The sequence below is a fragment of the Phalacrocorax carbo genome, chromosome 6 (assembly GCF_963921805.1).
Source record: "Phalacrocorax carbo chromosome 6, bPhaCar2.1, whole genome shotgun sequence".
NCBI lineage: Eukaryota > Metazoa > Chordata > Aves > Suliformes > Phalacrocoracidae > Phalacrocorax > Phalacrocorax carbo.
Genome location: NC_087518.1, coordinates 34,395,292 through 34,420,629, shown reverse-complemented (window position 1 = coordinate 34,420,629; position 25,338 = coordinate 34,395,292). Strand labels below are relative to the sequence as shown.

At 43.6% G+C, this 25,338-nt stretch overlaps 1 protein-coding gene across 5 annotated transcripts; it reads right to left on the bottom strand.

The window, feature by feature from the left end:
• Window positions 1-946: 946 nt before the first annotated feature.
• On the bottom strand, window positions 947-24,492 carry GORAB (golgin, RAB6 interacting). 5 transcript variants are annotated; one of them, XM_064454601.1, is made up of 5 exons: window positions 24,348-24,492; window positions 22,869-23,229; window positions 20,418-20,519; window positions 18,464-18,604; window positions 947-13,473 (listed from the first exon to the last, which is right to left on the bottom strand). In XM_064454601.1, the coding sequence occupies exons 1-5, from the start codon at window positions 24,409-24,411 to the stop codon at window positions 13,443-13,445; spliced, it is 699 nt and encodes a 232-aa protein (XP_064310671.1). In that variant the 5' UTR covers window positions 24,412-24,492; the 3' UTR covers window positions 947-13,442. The 5 variants fall into 5 exon arrangements, with proteins under 5 accessions (XP_064310671.1, XP_064310668.1, XP_064310669.1 ...); XM_064454598.1 differs by lacking the exon at window positions 947-13,473 and adding an exon at window positions 14,065-15,828; XM_064454599.1 differs by lacking the exon at window positions 947-13,473 and adding an exon at window positions 14,065-15,828 and having other exon boundaries at window positions 22,881-23,229.
• Between the last annotated feature and the right edge of the window lie 846 nt (window positions 24,493-25,338).

The following is a 25,338-nucleotide window of genomic DNA, read 5'->3' as shown; positions in this document are numbered from 1 at the left end:
TTTCCATTTTCTGCTTCTTTAAAAACAGAAGAGATTTTATTTTGCCCTCTCTGTGACGGGCATCTTTAAACTAAAGATTTTTCTATTTCCTTTTTTCATTAACTTGAAGCAAAAATTGGCAGAAGTGGACTTTTTCATTTTCATCAAAAACTGTTTTGTAAGGAAAGAGAGTCACTTTCCTGCCCATCCTATCCATGCTATGTGCTACATTTAAAGGGATTTAGGAACCTATGTACCATTTTCAATAGCAGCTTAGGCACTACAAGAGACATTTGCATGATCAGCTTCATATCCATATTCCAGCACTATCAGTAAAGGTTAAGCAGTTAAATACCTTTTATCTTGTCCTGAGGTGTCAATGAAAGTCAGGCTTTCTACAATGTCTTGAAAATATGGCTTAAGTTTGATTAAGTTCCTAAAACCTAATAGAATTTTTAGAACTTACTCCTAATGCTATACTGAAATGGCCATAAACATCATAGTTTTCAAATTCGTCTATCTGAGCAAAAATATTTTCTATTTCCTTGCACGAATGAGAACACAGGAAGAAAGTTTCAAAGCAACTCCCCTAAGGAACATCCCTAAGGCCCCATTTAATTCCCAATTTTAAGAAGTTTCTAGACTTCCAAAGTATTTTTCAGTTGATGTTAACTTTAGTTTAAGGGTGTTGTTTCAAAATGAAATCTCAAAACATTTCATAGGAAAACAAAGCCAAAACTCTTGGATTTCTTTTTCTTCCTTTGCCAGAACAGTTCGTCAAGATGATGTGAATTCACAAACATTTTCAGCCAACCTAAAGCACCATCTTTGGCAAATAAATAATTTCCCTAAAAAAAGAAGTAATTGTCCCATTCTAAGAATAAGGATAAAATCCATCCGTGATTTTAAGTGCTCAGACTGAACAATGACGGAGTATTTGCCCTGACGATAGAAAAAGATAAATAAATTTTGCTTATTACTTTACATATATATTTATACATATCTGAAATTTATATACACGCACATACACACACGGCCCTTTCCGTCCAACATGAATGTTTTCAACACAGAAAAAGTAAAGAGACGAGATTTAGTGCTGATTAGAACAAAAGTCGCACTGTACCTTACAGATTTCAGCATGTCTCATTAAAACCAGGCTTGAAATATACATATCCTTTAATAAATAAAGCTTAAGGTACATAAACACTGCAGCGGATATAAATTATTTTAACCAAAGTATGTAGGGAAAAAAAAAATTACTGGAACACCATGATCCTGGGCATTTTACAGTAAATTGGACTTCATCAGTGGTTTTGCATTTTTATTTGATTTTGGAGTTCCTCCACTAAAGCTGTAAGTTTTGTAGAGTTTATTTCACACCTTGTAATTTAAAACGTTACACTCCATCGAAATTCCTCTCAAAAAAAGGACCCAAGTAATTAATGTCTTTGGGTTCAACGTTCATTCTATCCCACTAGTGTGAAAATTCATAAAAATAAGACATGGGATTAGGAGCTTAACAGCCTCACACATTTGCAGAGCTGCTGCATTGGCAAATATTTCTCTGCCCTTTCGGAGCAGAGCGCTCTCCTGGCTGCTCTCATTTATTTTGTTGGATCGTCTGAGTCATTAGAAAGTGCCTGAAAAGAAACCTCATGTCTCGTGCTCATGTTTTTTCTTGTAAGCAGATAAACAGCAAGGGTTCAGGCCATTTCTTGCCATGCTCTTCTATTTTCTTCATTTGGTGGCAGGACGTGCTTTAACTCCTCGTGGAGACAATGGGAATTTTGGCCACTTGCAGCAAGGGGACTCCAGATGCCCTTGGAAAGGAAACAGGACCTGGGTTTTGATTACTGAGAGCTGAATCGCTTCCTTTATGAAAACACTGTGGGTTCTCCTCCCTGGTTCCAAGGAGGTGGAACAGCTCCGGGTTGAATCACAGACTCCCTTTTGCCCTCGGTGGATTCATAGATACAGCGGGTCAATTTGTGCAGTGAACAGTAACTTTGACCAGAGTTTAATTTCAGAGGGACATAAACCATTCACAAAGTTGGGCTGAATTTGACAAGCACCTTTTGCCAAAAAAACAAACAAAACCAACAAGCCTAATACAGGAGGCTCTTTTTTAGACTTCAAAACATTTCATTCCAAAGTGTTTTCAAAGCAAAGAGGTTGACTTCATGTAGGTGTTTCTGAAATGATCCTTTTGGAGGTTTTATTGAAAAACCTGACTTTAGAAAAAATGAAATTAAACTGTAAAATGGAACATTGTGTTTCAGGTCAAACACCATGTCCTAGGTTGACTCAATATTTCTGGTTTATTTTATCTTTTCCCCCCCCCCCCTTTTTTAAGACTGTCTTTGTTCAAAGCAAACAGAATTGCTTCATTCCCTGGTCCCTTCCCCCAGGTATCTGAATTTGACCACAGTACAAAGCATCCTTTATTCATCCAGGTCACAATCATTCACCCCAGGACATGGCTGGCCAGAAACCCTAAGGAGTATACTAGTACAGCTCTGGCTACTCAATTTTCTTCTAGACCACGCAATTCCTATTGTGCTGAAGTCCCCTCCAGATCTGAGTCACTCATCAGGATCCCTCTATAGCTGACAGTGAGAAAATCCAGCCCAAGATCCTTAGGACAAGCCATACTCTGAACACGTCACTTGATTTTAGAGAGTTTGGACTCAAGAGATACCTTAAGTGAGGGGATGTGAAGTCTGCAACAGATCTACTCTTGGGTAGAAAGTATCACTGGAAATTGCCATTTTCATTACTGCACATGGCTGTGGAAAAGAAAACCGTTGTCCAAGATAGATTAGCTATTGCATCTGCCCTGCAAATTTATTTGCCAGCAGCAGCTGGGAAGAGTGCATCAGCATTCAAGTACTTTGCTGCTGTCTGAAGTTTAAGGTCACATTCTCATTGCCTTTCTGCCAAGCACTTTTTGGCTGTAAGATGGTGCACAATCACTGACCCAAGGAAGGGCTTTTCAGGAAGTTCTCCAAAGAAGAGCATGGCAGAAAAAAGGCCCATTTCATTTCACTCTGCTCATTTTGAAGCAATACAATCAATATAAGTGTTTTAGCATCCTAAATGAGGTTTACACATTTTACCCCATGAACACTGCTTCTAACTGAATGCTGTTAGCACACTCTTTAAAAAAAACAATAAAAATTACACATCTTATTTGAGCTTAATGGAAGAAGCTCCCACCTCCAAGCTTGAACTGGAGCCTGTGTTGCAGCCTCCCTTTGCTTTCCAGCCTTAGAGAGCTGTTTTGCACTCAGAGCAAGCCACCTTTGCAGCAAAAGGGTGACGGGATTTTAAGGAAACATCAGGGCTTCTCAGATGGGTGAAAACTGGGAGATCTCTCAGCAAAGTTAATCTTTAGTTTGATAAAAAAATCTGTCATCATGTACTCTGGCTGGCAAAGAGGTGATAAAATCATTCAGCTTTGGGACATGGAGCGGTTCTCTCAAATTCAAATCAGATGGAAAGAGACAACTTGTTTTCAAAAGTAGTTAGGCTTTTTGCGAGGATTAGGACTCTTATCACTTTCTTGTAGTTGCAAACTGAGCATGTTTCAGAGTTTGAATATAGCTGTAAACAACAACCATACTTTTATTAACTTATCTTGCATCATAGCTCTGTCCCCTCACGAGGACAACAACCATGAAACCTGGTGGTGTTGTCCATGTGAGCATGCAGTAATCCAGTGCTTTGCTTGCTCTGAGGATATCTCCATGAGTTGACACACAAGCATGAAGATGAGTCACAGATGGCTCGATTAGTGTTGGAAACTCAGTGCAGATCTGAGCAAGTTTTGGATGCTTCCCACCACACATACTTCACTCCCTGTCTCACTGCAGAGCCTGCTTTAAATGCTTTAAAGGGTAACACAGAGAAAGGGCTGTGCCTTGGGAAGAGGAAAAAACATTCTCTTCAAAGACAGTTAATGGGGCAAGAAGACCCTCGTTTAAACTGCAGCAGTGGAGTTTCAGTTAGACCTTGAGGTAAACTTCTACCGCTGAGAGACAGATTCTCCATCACAGCAGGGTGCAGAAACTATTGGACAACTCTCTGTCAAGACATACAGGGTGGACTTGGTTGCGGCTATGAGTTAGAGGACATCTTGAGATCCTTTCCAGTTCTATCATTCCAGACCCAGGGCTCATTCTACCTGCACCTTAACCTTGCTTGGAAGGTGCACTCTGAAAAGACACAGTCTACAGGTCAAGTCTACACACAACAGCTACTGAAGTAACAATCTAAGAAGTAACGCTAATACAACCTTTCAGCGGGAGTGGAGCTCACATTTCTTCAGGGAAACATCCTCATGAGCATCACACATACCTGCACAGTTAAGCACTACTGAGACAGAAAGTTTTGTTTGAGGGTACCCAGGACTGGATCAAAACTGCTGTGACCCCATGCAGCAAAACACTGATGCAGTGTATACCACTCTGGCTAGTCAAATTTATCCTCTGAATTGTTATGGGGTAACTTTAGTCCAACAGAATTCATGCCAGATGGGGTATCATATGTCTTCCTCCAGCCAATGTAAAACATGAAGCCAATATAAACACTATATAGCATGTTTTAGCTAATTCAACACAAAGCAACAGTGTGCACACAACTGATCTGGATCATATTTGTCCTGCCAGGTGATTTTGCAATGCAAAAACTGACTGTTAATGATGTGGAATCCTAGCCCCATCTATTGCCCTGACAAGCCCTCATCTAGTGTTTACTGCTTAAAAAAACCCTCACGTGAGTTCAAGCTCACGTGAAGCATTCAGAGATACTAATACCATCCTGACAAATTATTCATTATGAGTTTTCCCACTCTCAAGCAATCAGGCCTACAAATGGAGCCTGTAGGGAAAGGGATTTATGCCTCTTAGTAGAGATGCAAGAAAGAACATTGAAGTTCAGCACCACTACAGAAAACCACCCAGCAGAAGGGTACCAGGCATCAGCTCTGATCAGTGTATACGACAAGCAGCCCTTGATCTGCTCTTGGCAATAGATCCCACTTACAGGCAACTGTCCAGGCTAGTGGAGCTGTAATTTGAGGCAAGACCCCACTAACCTGAGGCTCTACATCATATAGCTCTACATCCAGCACACCTTCTGTGCTCAAGGCTAGGCCCTAGCAGGGCTTTCTCCCACCTTCGGCTATAGACATCACACATGCCCTCCAAGCCCCATTAGCTCCACTGACCACCTTGCAGTGACCTCCTCTGCTAGGGCTCAACATGCAGGATGTACCAAGGCACCCTCGTCCTCCAAATCTATGCTCTTGTGGCCTCTGAGAGCACCTTCCCCTTCAGCTGGGGTGAGGGCCAACTCCTGGTACCCCCATTGCCACAGGCAAACCTGCTGCCCACTTGTAACCCAGCTAGGATAGCAGTGTTGGATTCACCTCCGCTTCAGAATGTTTACACAGCTTACCTTAAACACCCCAACAGGCCTGGCATGCAATTGAACCCCAGGCCATTTGCCCTTCCTCTCCAACAGGACAATTGTTCCTGGCCTTCACACACCTCTCTGCTGTGCCCTGATTCCTCAGAGCCCAAAGCTTTGGCCTTAACACTAGAGACTGTCATCATGCCTCTTGGCCTTGAGACCAAGGAAAGGTCTAGAGATGCCACAGCCCCATCTCCTGAAGGCAATGAGAGCTTGACTAAGCTTGACTAAGTTTATAGAGCAGGAAAGTGGCAGTGGCATAGTAACCCCACCTTACACAAAAAAATACCCCAAATGCACAGTCGTAAATACCTATGGCTTGCACAAAAAAATGAGTGGTGTCTTGTTTCAGGGTTAGATGCTCATTTCTACCACAGAAACTCCTGTGTCAGCACCTGCAAGTATTTAAAATTCTCAAGCTTTCATATACTTGTCTCTGCCTTCTGGGTTTTTGAGCCTTTATGCTATGTGGTGCTGAGTTTTCAAGCTTTTCTCCACAGGGATGAGGCCACCAGGTGACCCACAGTGTGGACAGCCAGCCAAAACTCTGTGGAGATGAGATGTGAGCATATAGGGCATGGGCAGGAAGCCCTAGAAGGCAGAGGGAAGATCTGTGAGAGGTTTAAAATGACCCTATGAAAATCTCTAAATTGAGAGTTTGGTAATACCAAAGGGGTGGAGAGGAAGGAAAATTTTAGAGAAGCAGAGGAGCCTGGGGAGGTACTGTCAGTGCATGCCTTTTAAGGACGTAGCCCTAACAGGTTGTTTAGCATCTTTTCTTTCTGATAACTACAAAAGCTGAGACTAGCAAAGAGAAGAAACCCAAAGAAATGTCATCTGTTCTTCAGGTACAAAGCAGAAGCAGGAATCTTCAAGGCCAAGGAGGACTGGGAAACAAAAGCTCTGAGTTGAATTAGTTGTGTACCAGTTGGTCCTGTAAGAGAAGCCAAGTTTCTACCTTGCACGGATTCCCTGTGCTCTGGTGTGCAGCTGAGTCCCTGCTGTCCACCGGGTGGATGTTTTAGTGCCTGGCTCTTTTTAACTGGCACATGTTAAGAGCTTTGAATTAACAGGTGCATAAAAACTGTCAAAAAACACTTAGCTCTCAAGACAGTCTGTCAGTTGTATTAAAAATATGGTTTTATGTAACCACATTCTCTCAACACTTGCTGAGTCACTCGCCCTTTCCAAATGAAAGCAGTGATGTTTAAACACTCCTGCAGTAAAAGAAAAAAAGAAAGAAAATGAGACAGGCTACAGCTCCTCTGATCTTGCCAGCGATTGCTCCTGTCTTCCATACTAAAGGTAAATTTCTTCCAGCAAAACAGGACCAGCCTAAAGCTCCAGACTAGAGGCGAACACCCCAGCATGTCAAAAGGCCAGTTCCTTGCAGCCTTACTGAGCTGGAAATGAGGGATTTTTGACAACTTAATGGGAAGATGTCTCACTTTCTGATTGAGGAGATGGTATTTGCTGTAAGCGTGGTCTGTGATTAAAAAAACCCCAGACTTTAAGAGAGGTTTAGAGCTAGAAAAAAACCTATTTGTGCCCATGTTTCAGAAGAGGTTTAGAAATGGTTTCAGTTCTCGTTCTTCCCTCAGTCATGAGTCCTGAACATCTGGGTTCCCAGAAACAAAAGCATCAGGTTTCCAGAATGGAGAGTTGTAAGACACAGGTCCAGGAGAATTTTTAAAACTCTCAAAAGCATTTCTGAAATCAGTTCCCTTTTAAATATGTAGCAAATACATTAAAGTGGGCTTTGGATTAAAGTTTTACTGCCTCTTGATAAAAGCCATTCGCACCTTTGATGTGTTTGTGGATGGCAGCCATCCCAAATGCCTTCCCCCAGCCTCGCCCCCATCAGGAAGTCTCCCTCTGGCTCTCTCCAGGAATGCCCAGATGGATTATCATCTGTCACCTCTCCAGCGGTGACCAACTCAAAACAGCCACCTCTAGGGTGGCAGACATGGTAGGTGAAAGCAGAGATTTCTGAGTGTAAGCATTTAAGGTGTAATGGTGAACGTGGTTAAGCTCAAAGCCTGTGAGAAGTGGGAAGAAGAGCAGGGACCTGGGCTTCTGAAACTGGCTGTGAGTTTAATCCTACTGAGTTTTAATTCTGTGAATCAAAGCATTTCCAGGACCACCCTGTGCTCACCCACCCTCTGCTCCACCTGATGGCTCTAAGGAGCCCTGGTTATTTGCCTAGCCTGCAGGAAAGATGGCTCCAGAAAGTTTTTTGACAGTTGCTGGAAGGAGGAAAGGAAACTTGTTGAAGGGCAGAAGGAGAAAACATATTGGTGGCTTGGGAGGGTTTGAGTAATGAAAGAGTCCAGTGTTGTGGGCAGCTGGGACAGAAGAGGTGGACTAGGCCTTGAAAAGCAAATCGTCGCTCCCCCACTATGAAAAGCAGATTTAGCTTTGTGGATGTCAAGGCCTGAAGGGAGCACCATGAGTGTCTGAGCATGACTGTTGCAACTGCCAGGCCAAGGAAAATAGCTTCTCAGGTTCTGCCAGTGAGGGCATCACAGGGACTGTCACTGACAATACCAGATATGCTGAGCAAGTCCAGGAGCGGGAGCCTGCCTGCTTGGCAGTGTTGGTTTCCTGCAGAACTGGTTAATGTCAGTATGGCTGATGAACACTCCACAGTAGTTAGGGGATGTGGTGGGATGTTACGGAGAAAGGTCCATTGCTAAACATTTTGATTTGAGGAACACAGAAAAGGAAACAATTGGTACTTTAGCAGACAGGAAAAGAAAGATCTGTAATCAAGAAGAAAATCCTGCAGAGCGCCAGGCATGTCTTTTTAAAACAGCTGCAAGATGTTCTTCTTGGAGGATCAGAGAGGCATGTTAGAAAAATGCTGAAATGGACCTGGTTCTTTATGAGCACATCCTTATGCCAAATAGTATTATCCTGTCTGCCATGAAGCTAACCACCAAAATGTGGGACCAGCTGCAGCTTACACGATAGTGAAGCCAGAGACACAACCTTTAGGACACCACGAACGCTACAGACAATGAAATACAGACAATCAGCAACAAGAGTCATCACCTAAACAGCTACAGAACTACCCAAAGACATGATGCAGGGTTTCAGGTGATGTTCAGAAACTTAATTGGGATCCAAATTGGGAAACTTGAAGAAGATGATGTCTGAAATGCATTAACCCTTCCTTGGGACAGAGGATTTGTCTACACTGGAATGGGAAAAGTGACTCGAGCCTGCAAAGACACACCTGCTTTACTCTACCTAGCTCACACTGCAGACAGCGAGTATACTCAGCCCAGATTTCAGCACAGGCTCACACCATGGGTCTCCAGTGAGTTTATAGAGTTTGTTGCCCAAACTAACAATCTGAGGGATAGTAAATTTGTGACTCTTCAGCCATACCATACACAGCTGACAAACACTTCTACTGTGGTACCCTTGCTGAGCTGATGGCTCATGACCTCCTAAGGCTCTGGTAGTGCAAAGGGTTACCCTTCCACATGGAGAAAGGAAGGCAGCAAGATAACATGGCTTGCTGAGACATCATCTGCAGGACAAATAGTTCCATCCTTTAGTGAAGGAGTCACACCAAATGAATTGAAGTTATCTGCTGTCTCGGAATGACTCCCAGGGCTCTCCATCCCTTCAGCTCTCCTGGGGACACGGTGGTCCACAGCCATGTGGAGGCAATGGTCAAGAACATCAGCTGCCCTTTAGCTACATGGTAGGCAGCTAAAGGGTTTCTATTTCTGTTGTTGCTGGACCTTCTGACTGTAGTACAGCCAGGGCCTCACTTGATATCAATTCCTAGCAAGATGCCTTATGACATTGCTAAGTTTCAAGTTCATGTCGTGACCCTACCCTTTGTTCACTACCTCCTTTAATGACTCTTTGAAGGAGGAAACAGTGTATGTGAAATAACTCAACGGGTCTCCTTCAGGACTTCCAGGTACTACTGCAGAAGCAACATGAGGTCAGCAATTACGCATTTGGAGCTGCTTCTGATGCCTGTCAGTGAGACCTTGACTGCTGCTGTTCTGTTATAAACCTGTCACAGTTTGAGAGTGAGCCACAGTTTGTTCAGAGCAATGCCTTCCCAACAAACAAGCAGACAGATCTTGGGCTCAGTTTGGCCCTGCATCATGAGGGAATGCCCGCAAACCAGAACAAAGACCCATTACTACTCACTGCAGATAAAAGGAATGTCAAGAGAGACATTTGAGGGGTCAGATTCAGCAGTGATAACAAGAACATGAGAGGATCATACCAGATGATCACATGTTCAGATACCTCACCAGCACTGCCAACTGCTTCAGAGAAAAGGAAGAAACCCTGCATAGGGAAAGTTAAGGAGGCCCATCATTAAGGGATTTATTTATGACTCATGCTTCACTTTTATTACCCACAGAGCAATTAACGTTGGTTTGGGTGTTTTTGTCTTACTCAGCTCCAACCCTCGAAACCAGACTCAGGGAGTGCCATAGCTTCAGCCGTGGTGAACATGGTGTGGGTGAACAGTGATTCTGTTCCTTCATTCAGCCATCTTTCCACATCATTCCCCATTCTTCAAGAGGCAAGAGACTAAGGAGATGTCCCTAGCACGGGAGCTTTCATGTTGGATGATTTATACCCACTCCAAAGGGATCAAAAGGCACAAAATAAGTTACTCCAGCTCTTGGGGTATGAGGAACCTCCAAGCTTTTCACTTGCTGCCCACTCAAATGACATCCCTGCTGCCGCTACACTTTTTGCACTCATGCCACCACCCACCACTGCCTATTCAATAGGACACTGTCCCCATCATCAGAAGGATGGTGTGGCACAGGGTGCTGAGACTGCCAGATTTCTGCCATGCATAAGGGCTGCTTTACTTATCTCATAAGAGCAATTTCTCCCAGTTCTCACCACTTGCACACATGTGCCAGGTGTGAAAACCAGTTCAGACATTAAAACTCACTGCTCAGCTCTAGCAGCGTGGAAAAATAAAATCACTCGCTGATCAGCCAAACAAGCAGGTGGGAGTGGTATGGACAGAGGCAGGAGAGGCAAGGTATTAAACCTGCCCAGTGCTCTCAAGTGCCTCGTTATACTGATTTATGTTTAGCTAATTGAGAAAATGACTCTAACTACACAATCCAGGCCCTAATTCAGAAAGGCCCAAGCTTTTTAGTGTCTGTACCTGTGTCTTAAAAGCCATGATTTAAACCCTGTAACTAACAGGCTGCCAAAGGCAAGGATTTGAAGGATCTGATGTCCTATCATGACGAGGGGGTGAGGCTTGGCTAACTTCTCTAGTTACTTGGTCTTTCCCCACTGACGTACAAGTTTGCTGCTGGGACATAAATCAGGGGAAATGATGAAGGAAACCAGTCTCGTGCCCCATCAAAGGAGCCAACACTCGTTTTAATAGGACCATGCAGACAAGTCTAAATAGGGCACTTAACAAGCATGTGGTTTCTATTATACCAGCCTACATCTCTACACCCTGCTTGCATTGCCACGGGCAAAACCCTTTGTCCCTTGCACACCACACCTGCTTATATCCACAGAATTAGAAAAGGAACCATGATATAATACCAAAGTGTTGAACATACAATTTCTAGGTTGGATCCGGCCTGCAGAAAAATTTTATCTAGCTCTCAGCAACTGCATGAACTATTATACACAGCTATGGCATGCACAAGAGCAGAGCACAGAAGACGCCCAAGACCATATGCCTACATAGAATCACATGGAAGTACCAAACTCAGTCCAGGACCAACAGCTGTTCATAGATCCCACACAAGGGGCATCTGGCTAAATACCAGGCCCCAGGTTTGGACAATTCATATCACAGGGGTTTTCATCCAAGTTTGACCCTTGAGAAAAGGGTGTTTGGAACAGAAAATCTCTAGATCCTACTGTCCTAAGCAGAAAATGCAGAACAGAGTGAATCCCAGTATGGGAGGCAATTCAATAGTGCTCTGCCCCTTTCTCTGGCCCCAGAATTTCACCAGAATAGGGTAACTTTCCCATATGCAATCCTTTTTAGTATGTTGCTAGGTCACTAGCAACAGAACAAGATGAAACAGCTTCAAGCTGCATGAGGGGAGGTTTAGATTGGATATTAGGAAAAATTTCTTCACTGAAAGAGTGGTTAGACATTGGAACAGGCTGCCCAGAGAGGTGGTAGAGTCACCATCCCTGGAGGTTTACGAGACATGTAGATGTGGCACTTCAGGGCATGGTTTAGGAGATGTGGTAGTGTTGGGTTGACAGTTGTACTTGATGATCTTAGAGGTCTTTTCCAGCCTTAATGATTCTATGATTCCATGTTCTTAATAAAGCTGGTCAGGAAACACAGTACTCCCAAACACTACGCCAGTCACTAGTTTTCACTCTTACTACTTTTTCATCATTCTGTTTAGATGGGATACAGGCTCAAAGGGAAGACTCCACTGCATCGCTGAAGGTATTAAGAAGAATGGCTGACAGAGAACTCGTCTCTCCCCAGACAGCTACCCTAAGCTGAAACCTCTTGAGAGCCCAACTTCAGCTGGCTGGATATACAATCAGATTGGGGATTGTCCAAGTGTTTTACACCACGCGCTAGACATCCATGGGAACTCCAGGCTGAGCCATGACCATCTGTGCTCATTTAAACATTTCTTGACAGAGGAAGGAGTGTTAATCCCGACATCCTGGCCAAACTGCAACATCGGCAATTATATTGTGCTTTGTAACATTTTCAGTTTTATACATCGGTGTTTTCCACTTCTCATAATGGAAATGAGGTGGCCCAACACAAAAATGGCCACATTGCCACAGTAGAACGCACGTCCCCTGTGATGAGCTCTGCAGTGTTACTGTCAGATATCACGCGTTGCTCTATTTTCCCTGCCATGGGTGTTCAACCTCAGCACGCTTCAGATTAGAAGCTCTACCTGCGAGAGGCCTTCACTTAAAAATCTGCTTACCCAACCCATTCCTGACTTATGCTGAACTTTTAGTTCTATTTTTCTGAAGATATAACACACTAGCTGAGTGGACAGTGCACCTGCTTTCAATGCGCTCCAGTGACAGCAGAGCCAAACAGTATAAGATGCATGGACTACTACAAAGGTAGAAATTGCTTTTGCTTGAAGAGCCCCAATTCCAACTGTTCTCTTTCCTTAAAGGAAAAACAAGGACAAAAAAAACCCCAACCGTTTTGTTGCACCAAAATCATCTCCTGGCATTTCTGACCAGCACACATGTTGTTACAATTATGACTGGACTGCTTGGCTCCGGCACAGGGGGAATGTTAAATCGGCATACTGGCACCCATCAAAACATTTGCGAACTTCCAAAGTGGAACTGACACCATGGTATTGGTTTATATCACACGTCAGAGAAAAGCTTCATAACTCAGATCAAACAATTTAACTCTTGAGGTCCCTGTCTAGAGAGAGCGACCAAATGCTAGACTGCCTATTGTTATTTCTTATGGCTGTTTCATGTGGCTTCCAGCCAGTTCGTTTTGCAAGCTCAGAAGTTAAAGACACATAGAACTGGCCAGAACTTTGATGAGGGACTTGTAAGAGAACAGAAACTGCTGATTCTAAGAACAGCATCTTAACTGTCAGGCAGAAACAGTGCCAGCACTATCAGATGGCACATGAGAATTTTTCAGCTTTAAGTAATTTCGTTGGATATAAACTTATTCCCTTCTAGGAAACTCATATTCTTAAGTAGTTGTCAGAAAGATCTTTTGACTTACAATTTTTTGCCTTTTTTGGTTTGAGGAGTTCAAACAATAATCTTATCCATAACAACAAGGTGCAATCAGTAGGACTATTTCAAGCACATTTTAGACTACTAGAGAACCACAAATTATATGCAAAATGGTATGCCTGCGCTTCCTGTAAATACCATTACAATTCAACTCTTCTGTCAGATGCTCTTCTGTATGAGCTGAATCTGATGAGCTTTCTGATGAGCTGAATACAACTGTAATGAGGAACAGACATATCCACTAGGACTTAGATTCTCTTGAGGAGCAACTGGGGGCAGCTGCAGAGGATGGAAAGAGGAATGGTACAATTAAATTATTATTGCACTTACTGGTATCCAGTTTTGAAAACCATTATCAAGCTGCTACAAGGTGTTCCACAACTGCAGACAGAGGAAAGGCAGTCAGTCACAATTTTCTCACAATACAATCAAGTCTTCAGCTTTTAGGCCAAGTCTTCCAGCAAAATAAAAGGGAATGCAGTGTATCAGCAATAACAGATCAATGCTTCATAGGTATCTCTAATGTTACTTTGGACTTGTCTAACTTCAGTTAGCCCTGATTATGAGTGGCTTCTCTAGGAAACAGATCTATCCCTCTTTCTCCTGCATATGGGAAGCACCAGTACGGACTTTCCACCACTGCCTTGCACCATGGCTAGTTGAAAAGATTCCTGCCAAGCTGTATCCTGCCATGTCTTTGCTTCATAAGTTTTTGTATTTTGGAACAGCTTTTTTCAAGGTTTTACTTTCACACAGTGGAAAGTTGCCAAAGGACATATCTGACATTGTCATTCATGACCTCCTGTGGAAAAAGTGTCTTGGATATGTGTATTAGTATCAAATATCACAACTGAAAGTAAACACACTGTGTAGAAGAAGTACTGATTTATTAATAGAATAAAAATGAAATGTAGTGACATGATTTTCCATACTAAAGCCATTGAGACAATCACTGTCCCATTTATATACTTGATGGTGTCATTCAGTAACTCATTGATAAAGTCTGACTGACATGCTCAGGTCAGGTATTACAGAAACCATTTCCACAATGAAAGCAGCCTTCCTCTGTTACAAAGTGGATAGCTATGAACACTGTCCCCATGGTTTGCAGCTGTATTGGTCTATGGGAGGTTTTCCTACGTCCTCTGTTTTAATTCCCAAGACTTTCTCCACCTGGAATAGCTTTTTCAAGACTTTCAACAGCAACAGAGCAAAACAGCTGAACTTCTTGTGGGGTAAAAACCCACTCTTCAGGCAAGAAAATGCATTGAATATTATATGAAAATGGACTTACTTCCAATATACGGTGGGGATTACTCATTACAAGATTCCTGGATAATTATTGGAACTTTGAGGCAACTATGACAGAGAAAAATGTTTGTAATAGAACAGCTTTAATTGTAACACAGTCTCTTTTTTGTGGTTCTACTTCTGTGTCATACATTCTGCAATGCCCTGAACTGTAACCCGTCATTTTTGTTAAATCATAGCTGCTGTGATTCCATAGGTAATAATGTTATCAATATATAGCTTTGTCTAATTCAGCATGATCTGAAAGAAATAGGCAAAGTGACAAATAGGAAATATTACAACTGATTTTGCAATTTGCCTCAATATGTGAATTTCCTTTAAATCAGGTACAGGAAAGAGTATCAGCTATGAAGATAACTGAAATAAGCACTTGGGTTTCACAGGATTAAAAACCGTTGAAAACTAATCCCTTACGGATACAAAGGAAGACAAACATCCTATTGGAGTTGCCATCAGACAGAATGTGTTCAGAAGCAGAATAAGTTGCGATGTTTCCTCCTGTAGATGCGTCTCTTGCATGCTGCTTGGAACAGGTACCTGTGATATCAATACGCTGAAAGCCTTTGGAAAAAACCCTACTATTCGCTTCCAAGTATCCTGTTTCAGGAAGGTACAAAGCCCCATGAAAAGCTGGGCATTAGAACATGAACTTAGACCAGAATGATGAAGACAGATGGTGAACCCCAAATGAGAATCCTGTGAAAAAAGAGTCTCTAAAATTTGAAAACAATATTAAAGGAAAAGAGAAATGAAGTGGATATTACTGGCATGGCAGAAACCCAGATATAACATAAGAACACAAGCCCGCAGAGAGCATATCATCCATAACCGGCTGGCTTATGTGAATATAGTAGTCATGTATCAGAACAAGCTGGGGAGTTTCCTGGAGTCATATTTACTGCTTGAGTTTGGCTGTCCATATTGGAGAGGGATTTGGTACAAGAGTTTTCAGATTGAACTGACTGTTCAGAAATAGCAGAAGTGACAGCACGGTTAGCATGCTCACTCTCCCACGCCATAACACTGGGAGTGGGGTTTTCCTTAGCTGTCCCAGCATGACTGTGTGACTGTTTGGCTTGTCTCCCTGCTTCTACCTCCTGCTGCTGCAGCATCCGCTCCACCTCAATCTCAAGTTCCAGATTTTCCTCATCTGCCTCCACTTCCAGCTGCTGCATTAATTCCTCCAGCTTCCTGGCCTTGCGAAGTTCGTTCTGCTGTATGATCGTGCACAGGTGCTCAGTGAGGTGCTCCTTAATCTCAGTCTTGTGTTGGAGGTCCAGCTTGGCTGCCACGTACTCCGACTCAGCCTTATCATACCTCTTCCTGCAAAATCATCATCATTTCTACTGGGTTAGTTCTCAAAGCACTTTACAATCTGACACACGGACAGACACTTTAAGCATCCCTGAAATGCAATGTCCTCTGCAATGCATTATGCTAGCTATTTCATGACATGCTGCTACATTAGTCAAAGGGAAGAAAATAAGTGTGAATTGATCAAATCATCTCCTCTTGACACACTAGCCTCCACTATTCCTGTATTCCAAGAGTTAATTTGCTTGTCTGAAATGTACAGATTAAATCACGAACAAGCATTTTTACTGCCTGTTTTAAGAGATGCATCACTAGCAGCAGAAAGAAACCATCAGAAATTGTAGTGTTCTCACACATCTAATGAACACCTATCCAGTGAACTGAAACACTGCAAAACAGTTTTGTGTTTTTACTAATCCAACGATCCACCCAACAGATACAGATGCTACAATGGTGCTATACACATTTACATTTGGATCCGGTCTAGAAGTGTGCTCCTCTGGCCACCCATATATATGTTCAAAAAATCATGACCAGCACAGGTTGACACAGCATATGACATCAATAGTGATCACAACTTTTGCGTGGCAACAGATGTAGAATTTTATTGTAACCATCCCCTGACACACACCTCCTGCCAATTTGCACTTCCTGTCATGACAAATATAGCAAAAAGGAAATATTCCAAATATTTATTGTGGTTAACACATCAGGATATCTAGCACTTTAATGGTTGGTGTCCACGCTAGTGATGCATCTTCCACTCCATTCAGTGAATCTGTATATTAATTCTGATTTAATTAATAGAAAGATAGATGTAATCTTGCTCATCAGGAAAGGGAATATGCAAAGGCTTTTGCAAAATGCCTACGTGATGTACCTTACACAGCATTCATAAAACTAGTATTAGGAAGGTGGTTGAATAAAGAGTCCAGCTGTTTTATAAAACCAGACTCAAATATCTGGTTAAACAGAGCAACAGAAAGATAGGAGAGATCCTTTGCTTAGGGATACAGGAGGAAATAAGACACAGGAAAGCCTTCCCAAATATGTTCCGTTATATAATAATCACAAAACTTTGACCCAGCTGTAAAAGCTACGTCTGCAGTGGGCAGATGATGCCCACTTATGCTTCCCTCACAAGAAAATCAAGATTTACCTGGACCGGGCATCTGGAATGGGAAAACTAATGCTGTGCTGGAAACTTCTGCACAGTTCAAGCTTCGGGCTGAATTCACACGTATTCTTCACAGCACATTTATGAAAATTCCATTCTACAGCAATTGTCAAATGCCCCTAACTATGTATGTGCTCAGGACTATCTAATAATGCACTTTTTGACCCACTGAAATGATTTGTGGTTTAGCCCTAAAATACGAGGCAAGAACTAAAAAAATTGCTTAAAAAGACACCACGCAAAAGTAAATCAACTTTGGCTCATAATGCGTAAAAACTACAACACTGAAAATATCTAACTCACATTTCCAAATCCTTCCCTCACAACAAGACTTACTAAATTCATGAAAGTCATTATTTTGTAAAGATTATCCCCTTCATCCTACCTGCATCCCCTTTTGTTATCTTCATTAAATACTGCTTTCCAAATGTCAGAGCCATTTATGTTATATGCTCTTTAGCCATTAAGCCTTTCAAATACACACATTATTCCAAATTTTTTGTAAGGAAATTTCCAGCAGCATTTAATAGTTTTAGAAACCATACTTAAACCTAAAATACACTGAAATGTTTTTCCTCTTGAGGATATGAAATTCAGTGTTCATACACGCTTGGCTATTGAAATTACAGTTAATCTTAGATACTTCAAATTATAATTACACAAAAATTATCCTTATTTTTTAGCTACTGCTGCTATTTTTTTAAAGACTAATTACCATGTTTATTGGCCTGTGGTCAACGTATAGCAGAAGCCATAAGGAGAAATACACGTTTAACACATTGAATCGTGAACTAAAAACCGCAACTGAACATTTCCATTTTATTAAACGGCTATATAAACACGCTGATGTTTATCTACTGATGTTGTGGTTTACCCACAACTAATAGGGTGTTCCGATTAATTTCTGGCATTTAAGGAACTCATCACAACCAAAGCGATTAAAGGTACATTGTGAAGGGTGAAGGCTTGCTTTTTCGTTCAATTTTTTGTCCCAGTTCCAAAAGTACTTCAGCAGTATTATATGTTTTAAGCTTAATTGGTCCCATTGATTCCAACAGGACCAGAGCTGTCATCAACAAGCAAGTTTCCCTGAAAAGGACTTTCATTTTAGGACTTAAAAAAAAAACCCTCTTTCCCCCTGAGAAGAAATAAACAACCTTGAAACAATAAAGCGGGGCTTATGGACAACTGCACAGTTAAAGCAGTAAGTATGTCTTGTGACAGCACGAAGCTGGAAAGCACACAGTCTGCAGTCAGAAAACCTACTTCAGTTTCCAGATTCCAAGGGAAAAATTGGTAAATGAAAAGCACACTTTTACCTCAAGATTTGAAAGCCCCCCAGACTGTGACCACTTTAACTACACATTATTACAATGACATAACTCCATTACTACTTCGGTGACAGGAAACAGCATTTTCTCCCTCCACTCAGGGAGGGCTATTCCCTCCTCCCTGTCTGTCGCTTACCGAGCATAGGAGTAGTCCAAGCTGGCCTGATCAATGCGGTTCCGCAGGATGCCAATGTCAGCAGATACCATGTCATCCAGAGCTTGTAACTCCTTCTGAATCCTTTTTAGTTTCACTGTTTCAGCTTGAGTTCTTTTGGATCTGCGAAAGGAAGATGCTTTTTTTTTTCTTTTCAAGCCTCTCTTCTTGACATAATGGACCCCATTTCGTTTGCAGAGCAACTAACTTCTTTAAGAGCTATTCAGATAGTTTCTCCTTTATGGTTTAAGACTTTTGATCTTTTTTAATATCCACAGGGATCTAAAATGCCGGCTATTAAAGGACTATGGCAAAATTACGTAATGACTGTAATCAAAGTGCCTAAAATGGATTGTGTTTCTTCACTGTGGAAACACACAAGAAGCTGCTGTATCTAAGTAGTTCTCAGTGTAAGGAAACAGGAAATGGCTTGGGGGGGTGGGGGTGGGGGTGAGTGAGAGGGGGAAGGGTATTTAGCCCTGCAAATATCGCCTTTCAAAGAAGCCCAGTTAGTAGGGGCCAAAAAGTCACCTAACCTAAGCTTGGTTTCCATTTTGTAAAATTATTCCCAAAAGGCCTAGCCAAATCCCAATGAAGTCAATGGAAAGTTTTACATCAAACACAAAGGATTTCAATCAAGCCTCATGTAACCTTTTTCAACTCAGCCTACTCATTCCTAAATTCTGAAAACTAAATGTTGCTAAGGGGAGCAAGCTTTGATGGATTTCACTCCAAAGCAAGCTAAGTAACTTTCAAAAAGCTTTTGCACCAGGTCACTTTGCTGCCTTTTGTCACCACCAGCAAAACCATGCTTTTCAGCCACTGCTTTACACCCCAGAGCAGGTACTTGAAAGCAAGACTAGATTTGTAGCAAGTGACACTGTCTCTCATTAGATCAGCTGATGCAGATGGAAAGAAACAGACACCCTATAGTATTGCTTAGAGCCTGAAGAAGGCCTTTGGATGTCAGGTGTTAACTCCCTAGCTATCACCTTCCAAGTCCTCCTTGCTCTCCACATGCTCTGCTTCCAGGGGGAAGAAACCAGCCTGGTGGTCACACCCATGTTTGCTGCCCTACAGTGACTCAGACCAAATGTACCTGTGTTCTACCTCTACCTGGCAAAGGAAAACAAAATCTTCAGAACCTCAAAGAGAACCTTCTGCACAGTATTGGCTATGTTCATCTGTGCTACCCAGGACCTTTGATGGGCAGAACATAACGTGCCTGTGAGAGCACTGTGAGTCCAAAAGCTTCACATCTCCTTCCTTGATCCGGTGTCATCAGCTGCTCCAATAACCCTCCCTACAAACCATGCCTTCCCTGTAGTCTTAAAACTATTTTGGTGGACCACACTGTACAATACCTTAAGGTCTGGTCACTTGAAAAGCAAGAGCTAACTAAAACTGTGAGAACATGTGATTTTTTAAAAATTTCTAATCAGCCAGTGGTAAAACAGTACCTTCTTAAACTTACATCTCTCTTCAACATTTTTCAAATACTAGTATGAAAGAGTCAGAAGTCCAAACAGAAATAGCTACAGTTTCCCTTCATAGGTTAGGAATCAAATAAACTTTTCTTAAATCCAGTGTAAACAAATCAGGAACAGAGCAGGAATGAGCATCTGAGCACCCAACTTCCAAACACACTCATGTGTGACAGGCACAAGGGCTTCAACTAATTCTCGAATTGTGTAATAACTTTTCCCTCTGCACACAGAGCTGCAGCTTTGGAAGTGTGAAAAGCTTAGTCACAGCTTCTTGGCCAGCACTTGTCATCAAAGGGAAATGTAGATCACAGCTGCTCACTTGTGGAGCAGTACATACAGAGCACAGAGAGGAGGAAAAAGTGAGATTTAAACAGAAGATATGCAACTGTTTGCAGATGAAAAGTAATCCCTTCTTCAGCCTCAGCCCACACTGCAGCATAGCCCCTTACCTCTCAGCAATAGCTTTGGCCAGGAGTGCCTTTTTGCGTTTATTCTTCTCTTCTATCAGCCGCTGCTCTTGCTGGAGTATTTCCCATCGTGATTTCTCCTGCCTATTCATTGACAATAAGATCAAAATTAATAGAAAGTTCATTTCTCTCCCTGTCCCCCAAATGACACAAATACTCACTATCATATTTCCTGGAGAAAACTCTAAAAATGTCAAAGGAACAACAAACAGGTTTTGGTTCTGAGGAAAGAAGAATCATCTGCAAGAAGTCATTCAGACCAATAAAACATTTCCAGATGAAATCTGCTGATCAGAACAAAAATCTTCATAAGCAAGTAAGCTGCTGGTTAATTCAGCTTTGCTGGAAGAAAGAGCATACTGCGCTTTTCCAGAAATGGGTGGAATTTTTTATTTAAAGGATGTGCTTCCCCACTAGGTAGAAGCAGTTTCAGGTTTCCTACTGGCTGCTAGAAGCTGCTATCTGTTCAGTCTGCCAACACAGCCTCCTTTTTGGAAATGTTTTTACTATAAAACAGACCCTTTCACAGGTCTGCTTCACAATACAGCTCCAAATAATTAAACTGATACAAACGAAAGGCTGGTAAAAGTTACAATGAAAATGAGCAATGAGGAAGAACAAGAATTCACTTTTGCCACCAGGGAAAGAGTTATACAGATTCCATTTCCTAGACTACATCTACGAAGAGATACAACCAGCCCCAGAGGATGGAAGGCAAGGTCTCTGGTGAGAGGGGACAACCTGTGTCAACACAACTGGGCAGGATTAAGGAGAAACAAAAACTGCTTTTGCTGCTTTTCCACGCTGTTGTGTTCTTCACGTCCTCTCTCTAGAAGTCTCAGTTTAGAAATAGGTTAGCTTATGAACAACCAAGTAACTCAGCTATGTTAAACTTAACAACCATTTCTGCACAACATTTCTTCAGACTTCTCATCACCCTATTCCTAAAACCTCATATAGAGAAATATTTTTAATAAGATTTAAATTCAAGTGCACCGGCTGGGATCAATTCAGCAGATTCAAGGGTGGTTGTTGCAGCTAAATGTAATTTGCTCCCCACAGAGTGAAAAACTTCTCTGCAAAGCTTTAGCTATCTTATTCCCAGTCCAATAGTGTCTGTATTTCTCACTACCATGAAGGAGCTAAACAGTCAGTACTACTGGTGAGCTGCACCCACACAAAGAATTTGGCATTGCTTTTCAAAATGCTGCTATTCTGGTGAAGGGAAAGCTATCTTGCAGGCAGGCGATCCCAGCCAGGAGCCAGAGAGGTAAATGGCAGGCAGCATGGCCAGCAGCTGCAGCCTCTCAAGGCACATCTGACCAAAACAGAACCTCCCGGACCACTTTGAGTTTTCAATCTGAGAGAAGCCACCCTCTGCTTCCACACACAAGTACTGCTGGCTGCCACAGTCCTGCCTCTCCAGTGGGAAACACCTTCAGTCCCCCTCTGAGATCCTTTGGACAGATCTAACAGGAGATAGCTTGGAAAGCTGCTGCTGCCACTAGCTGTGGCCAGCTAGTGTTCCTTGATTATATTGGACAGAAAAGTTTGGACCTGTATAGGAACTCAAGGCTGGGGAGCAGCATTGCTGAAGTGCTCTAAAAAAACTATATGCCCTAGAAAAATAATCCATCCTTTTGCCCTTCACACTTTGCTTCTCCTGCTGAGGAGAAAAAGAAAATTAGCACTTGGAAACAGACAGGAAAACAAACGTGAAGAGGTAAAAACAAGTGATTTTGCACATTGGTAATGTCCGCCCTCTCTAGTATTTAGACAGCAGCCTCCTACAAACTAAGTGATTGCCACATTCAGTCAGAATCAGAGAGCCACGTTCAGTACTTTTTCCTTTCTCTCTCTCTCACATGTACCAGTCTGAAGTTTCTGAGGTAGACAGACAAGCCACTGTGGGCTGATGCACAGGGTGAGAACCTTGAGATTGGTCCCACTTTGAATTGTAAAAGCTAGAGAACTGCTTAAACCTGAAATTTTACCTCCTTACCAACACTTCTGGCATTAACAAATCTGCTGCAATATTGCGAAGCGGAACACAAAGTTACACAAATCACATATCTACTTCCAAAAGTAGAAAGGAAGGGATTTTTTTTGCAGCTGCTGGCTCGTCTACGCAGTACGATGGTGAGATTAAGTCTTCATAAACCCTCAAGACAGTCCTACATCTTAGGTGCTTTATCATGAATGGTCCCACTACCACAGCAAATGTGAAGACAGCACAGTATGTATCTGCATGGATTACACTACAGGATTTGGTCTTCAATCAGGTTTAACCCAAGCAGAGATGAAAACCAAAGGTTCAGTGCAGAGGAAGCAAACATGATCTCTGGAACCTTCCTATTAGATACAGGAAAGTTCACTTTACTGTACAACGAAACAATGAGTCGATATAGAATAAAACCAATCCCCTGATTTTACCGACTTACTAACAATGCCACTTTCTTTTTCTCCACTTTGGAGTTCGTCTTTGCAGGGTGGGTCTGCGCATTGTCACTGCCATTACAAGGATCTACTGGAGTCACTTCCTTCTGCTGGTCTCGGTTGTCACTTTGCCTTTGATCTCCTGCTGAAGGAGGATGAGATGGTGGCACAGGCTGCTTAGGATGACCAGGCTTGTGTTCTGGTGCAGAAAGCAACTGCTCAGGAGGAACAGAGGCTGCTCCACCCTGCAGTCCCAGCTTCTGACATTGCTGCTGGAAGGCTTTTTCTCTTTGTGTTTGCTTCCGACTCTTATTCACAGTGTGGGCGTGATGCTGCTGCTTCAAGGGTTCATACAAATCTATCAATGGATGAGAGGGAGAAACAGGATTAAAACCAAATCTTAAGATCAAAGACAGACTCTGTGAGTTAGCTTTTCTTGACAAGCACATTGGTGTAAAACCAACATAAGGAAAAGACATGCCAGGGTGTCAAGAGAGGGCAACGTGGGGGAAAACCCCAGGAACTTGGAAATGTTTTGTTAGACTAAGAATCAGGAGTTTTAGAGGATATGAGCATCCAAAACAATGAGAGGGAGCAATAAGGGGCCTGGACTGTGGGACTAAAGAAGGAACCTTAGGTAGGAGCAAGGAACTCTTGGGAGAATCATGGAGAGATGTATGTAGGTCTAAAGAAGGGTCCCAGGCAGTCTGGTGGGCAAACTGAGGACTTATAAGGTAAAGAACAAGATGACAGATGGGCAAAAGGCAGCTAGGAACAAGGGTAGGGTAGTGGACAGACAGATGGGGGTGCAGGACAAGGGGCTGGAGAGTTTGGAAATTTGACAGAGAGGTTGCAGGTGGAGAGACAGAGGGGCTGGATGGGAGACTAAGGGGAGCAGTGAGAGTTGGGGCCTGGATGGGAGAGGCTGAGGGTCTGGCTGGGGGAAATGAGGGGCTGCATGAACAAGCTGAGATATTTGATGTGGGTATGGATTGGACGAGGTGAGAGGATGGACAGAGGCGTGGATGTAGACTGAGGGGCTGAATGAGGAGGCTGAGGCTAACCGATGGGGGGACGAATGCGAAGGCTGAGAAGGTGTGAAACCACAGGGGATGGCAAGGCCGAGGAAAAGGACGTGGACGGCTGAGGGGGCTGCATTTGGAGGCCAGGGTGGACGGGTATGCTGAGGGGACGGATGGAGATGTCGACAGGGAGGCTGAAGGGACGGACGGAAGTGTCGATAGGGGGGCTGAGGGGATGGATAGAGATGTTGGGGTGGGGGCTAAGGGGACGGGGAGGCTGAGGGGACGGCTGGCCGGAGATGCAGTTCCGGGGGCTAATGGGGTGCCGAGGGACCGGAGGCTCCTCCGCGCCGCGTCCGGCCTCACTGCCCCCCGTTAACCGGGATGGGCGCTTCAGCCGGCTCGGCGCGGCGCGGAGCCCCGGCCCCCGCCAGAGCCCTGCGACGGTCCATACCTGGGCGCTGGCCTCGCAGGCGCCGCAGCTCCTCCTGCGAGAAGCCGGCCCAGGCCTCGGCCATGGCGCTTCCTCCTTCCGCTGACGGCTGGCGGCGGCGGGCAGGGCCCCCGGCTGCCCCGCCGCTGCCTCCCGCTCGCCGCAGGCGAACGCCGCGGACAGCCCCAGCCGGTAGCGCCTGGGGGGGCCTCGCGGCTCCACGGCAACGCGGCGAGGAAGATGGCGGCCTGAGGGGACGGGGAAGGGCGGGGAAAGGGGGAGCCAGCGCGCGGCGGGTCCTGAGCGGGAGCTCGCAGCACAGGGGCTGCAGGGCGGGAGTGAGCGTGGTACGCTGCCCGGGGCGCGTCCTAGTAGCTCCCGAGAATGTCATGCTATAAAGAGCTCTGTGGGTGCCAGCTAATGACTCCCGGCTAATTAGGCGTAAATGTAGAGGAGGAGCTGGTCACAAATAAAACAGCCTTCAAGGAGCGTCACCACGACCCCGTGGTCATTTATAATTTGTGATTAGGTCGTTACAAAAGCAGATGAGATACCCACTCCAATGCATCTAGGACTTTGTTTGCAGGGTACACATGAGTGTGTCTTGGGACCTATATAGCAAGGGAGCTATGAGGCAGGGACATCTGCACAGCTAGGTGCTGATGTGCTTTAATAAATTACAGGGACACCACTGTGAGCAAATCAGCAAGGAAAAGTGTTATTTTGCCCATACTGATGTTTCTCAAGGTCTGATGTGACCATTATGCACAAGGATGCACACACATACTTCCCTCCTTAGGTATAAACTGAAAATACCCTGCAATGTACAGCAGTATTCTCTCAATAGCAATGAAAACAAGCGGTTTTTTCCATCCAGCCCAAATTCTTGTGGCCACTCTAAGCCTGTCAGAGGTCTTGCAGACAAGCTTACTTCCCACCAGGAGAAAGCCGTGTGGAACACAAGGGCACGAGCCCCAGGCTTAGCTGAAGCCATCCAGGGAAAGGGAGGCTT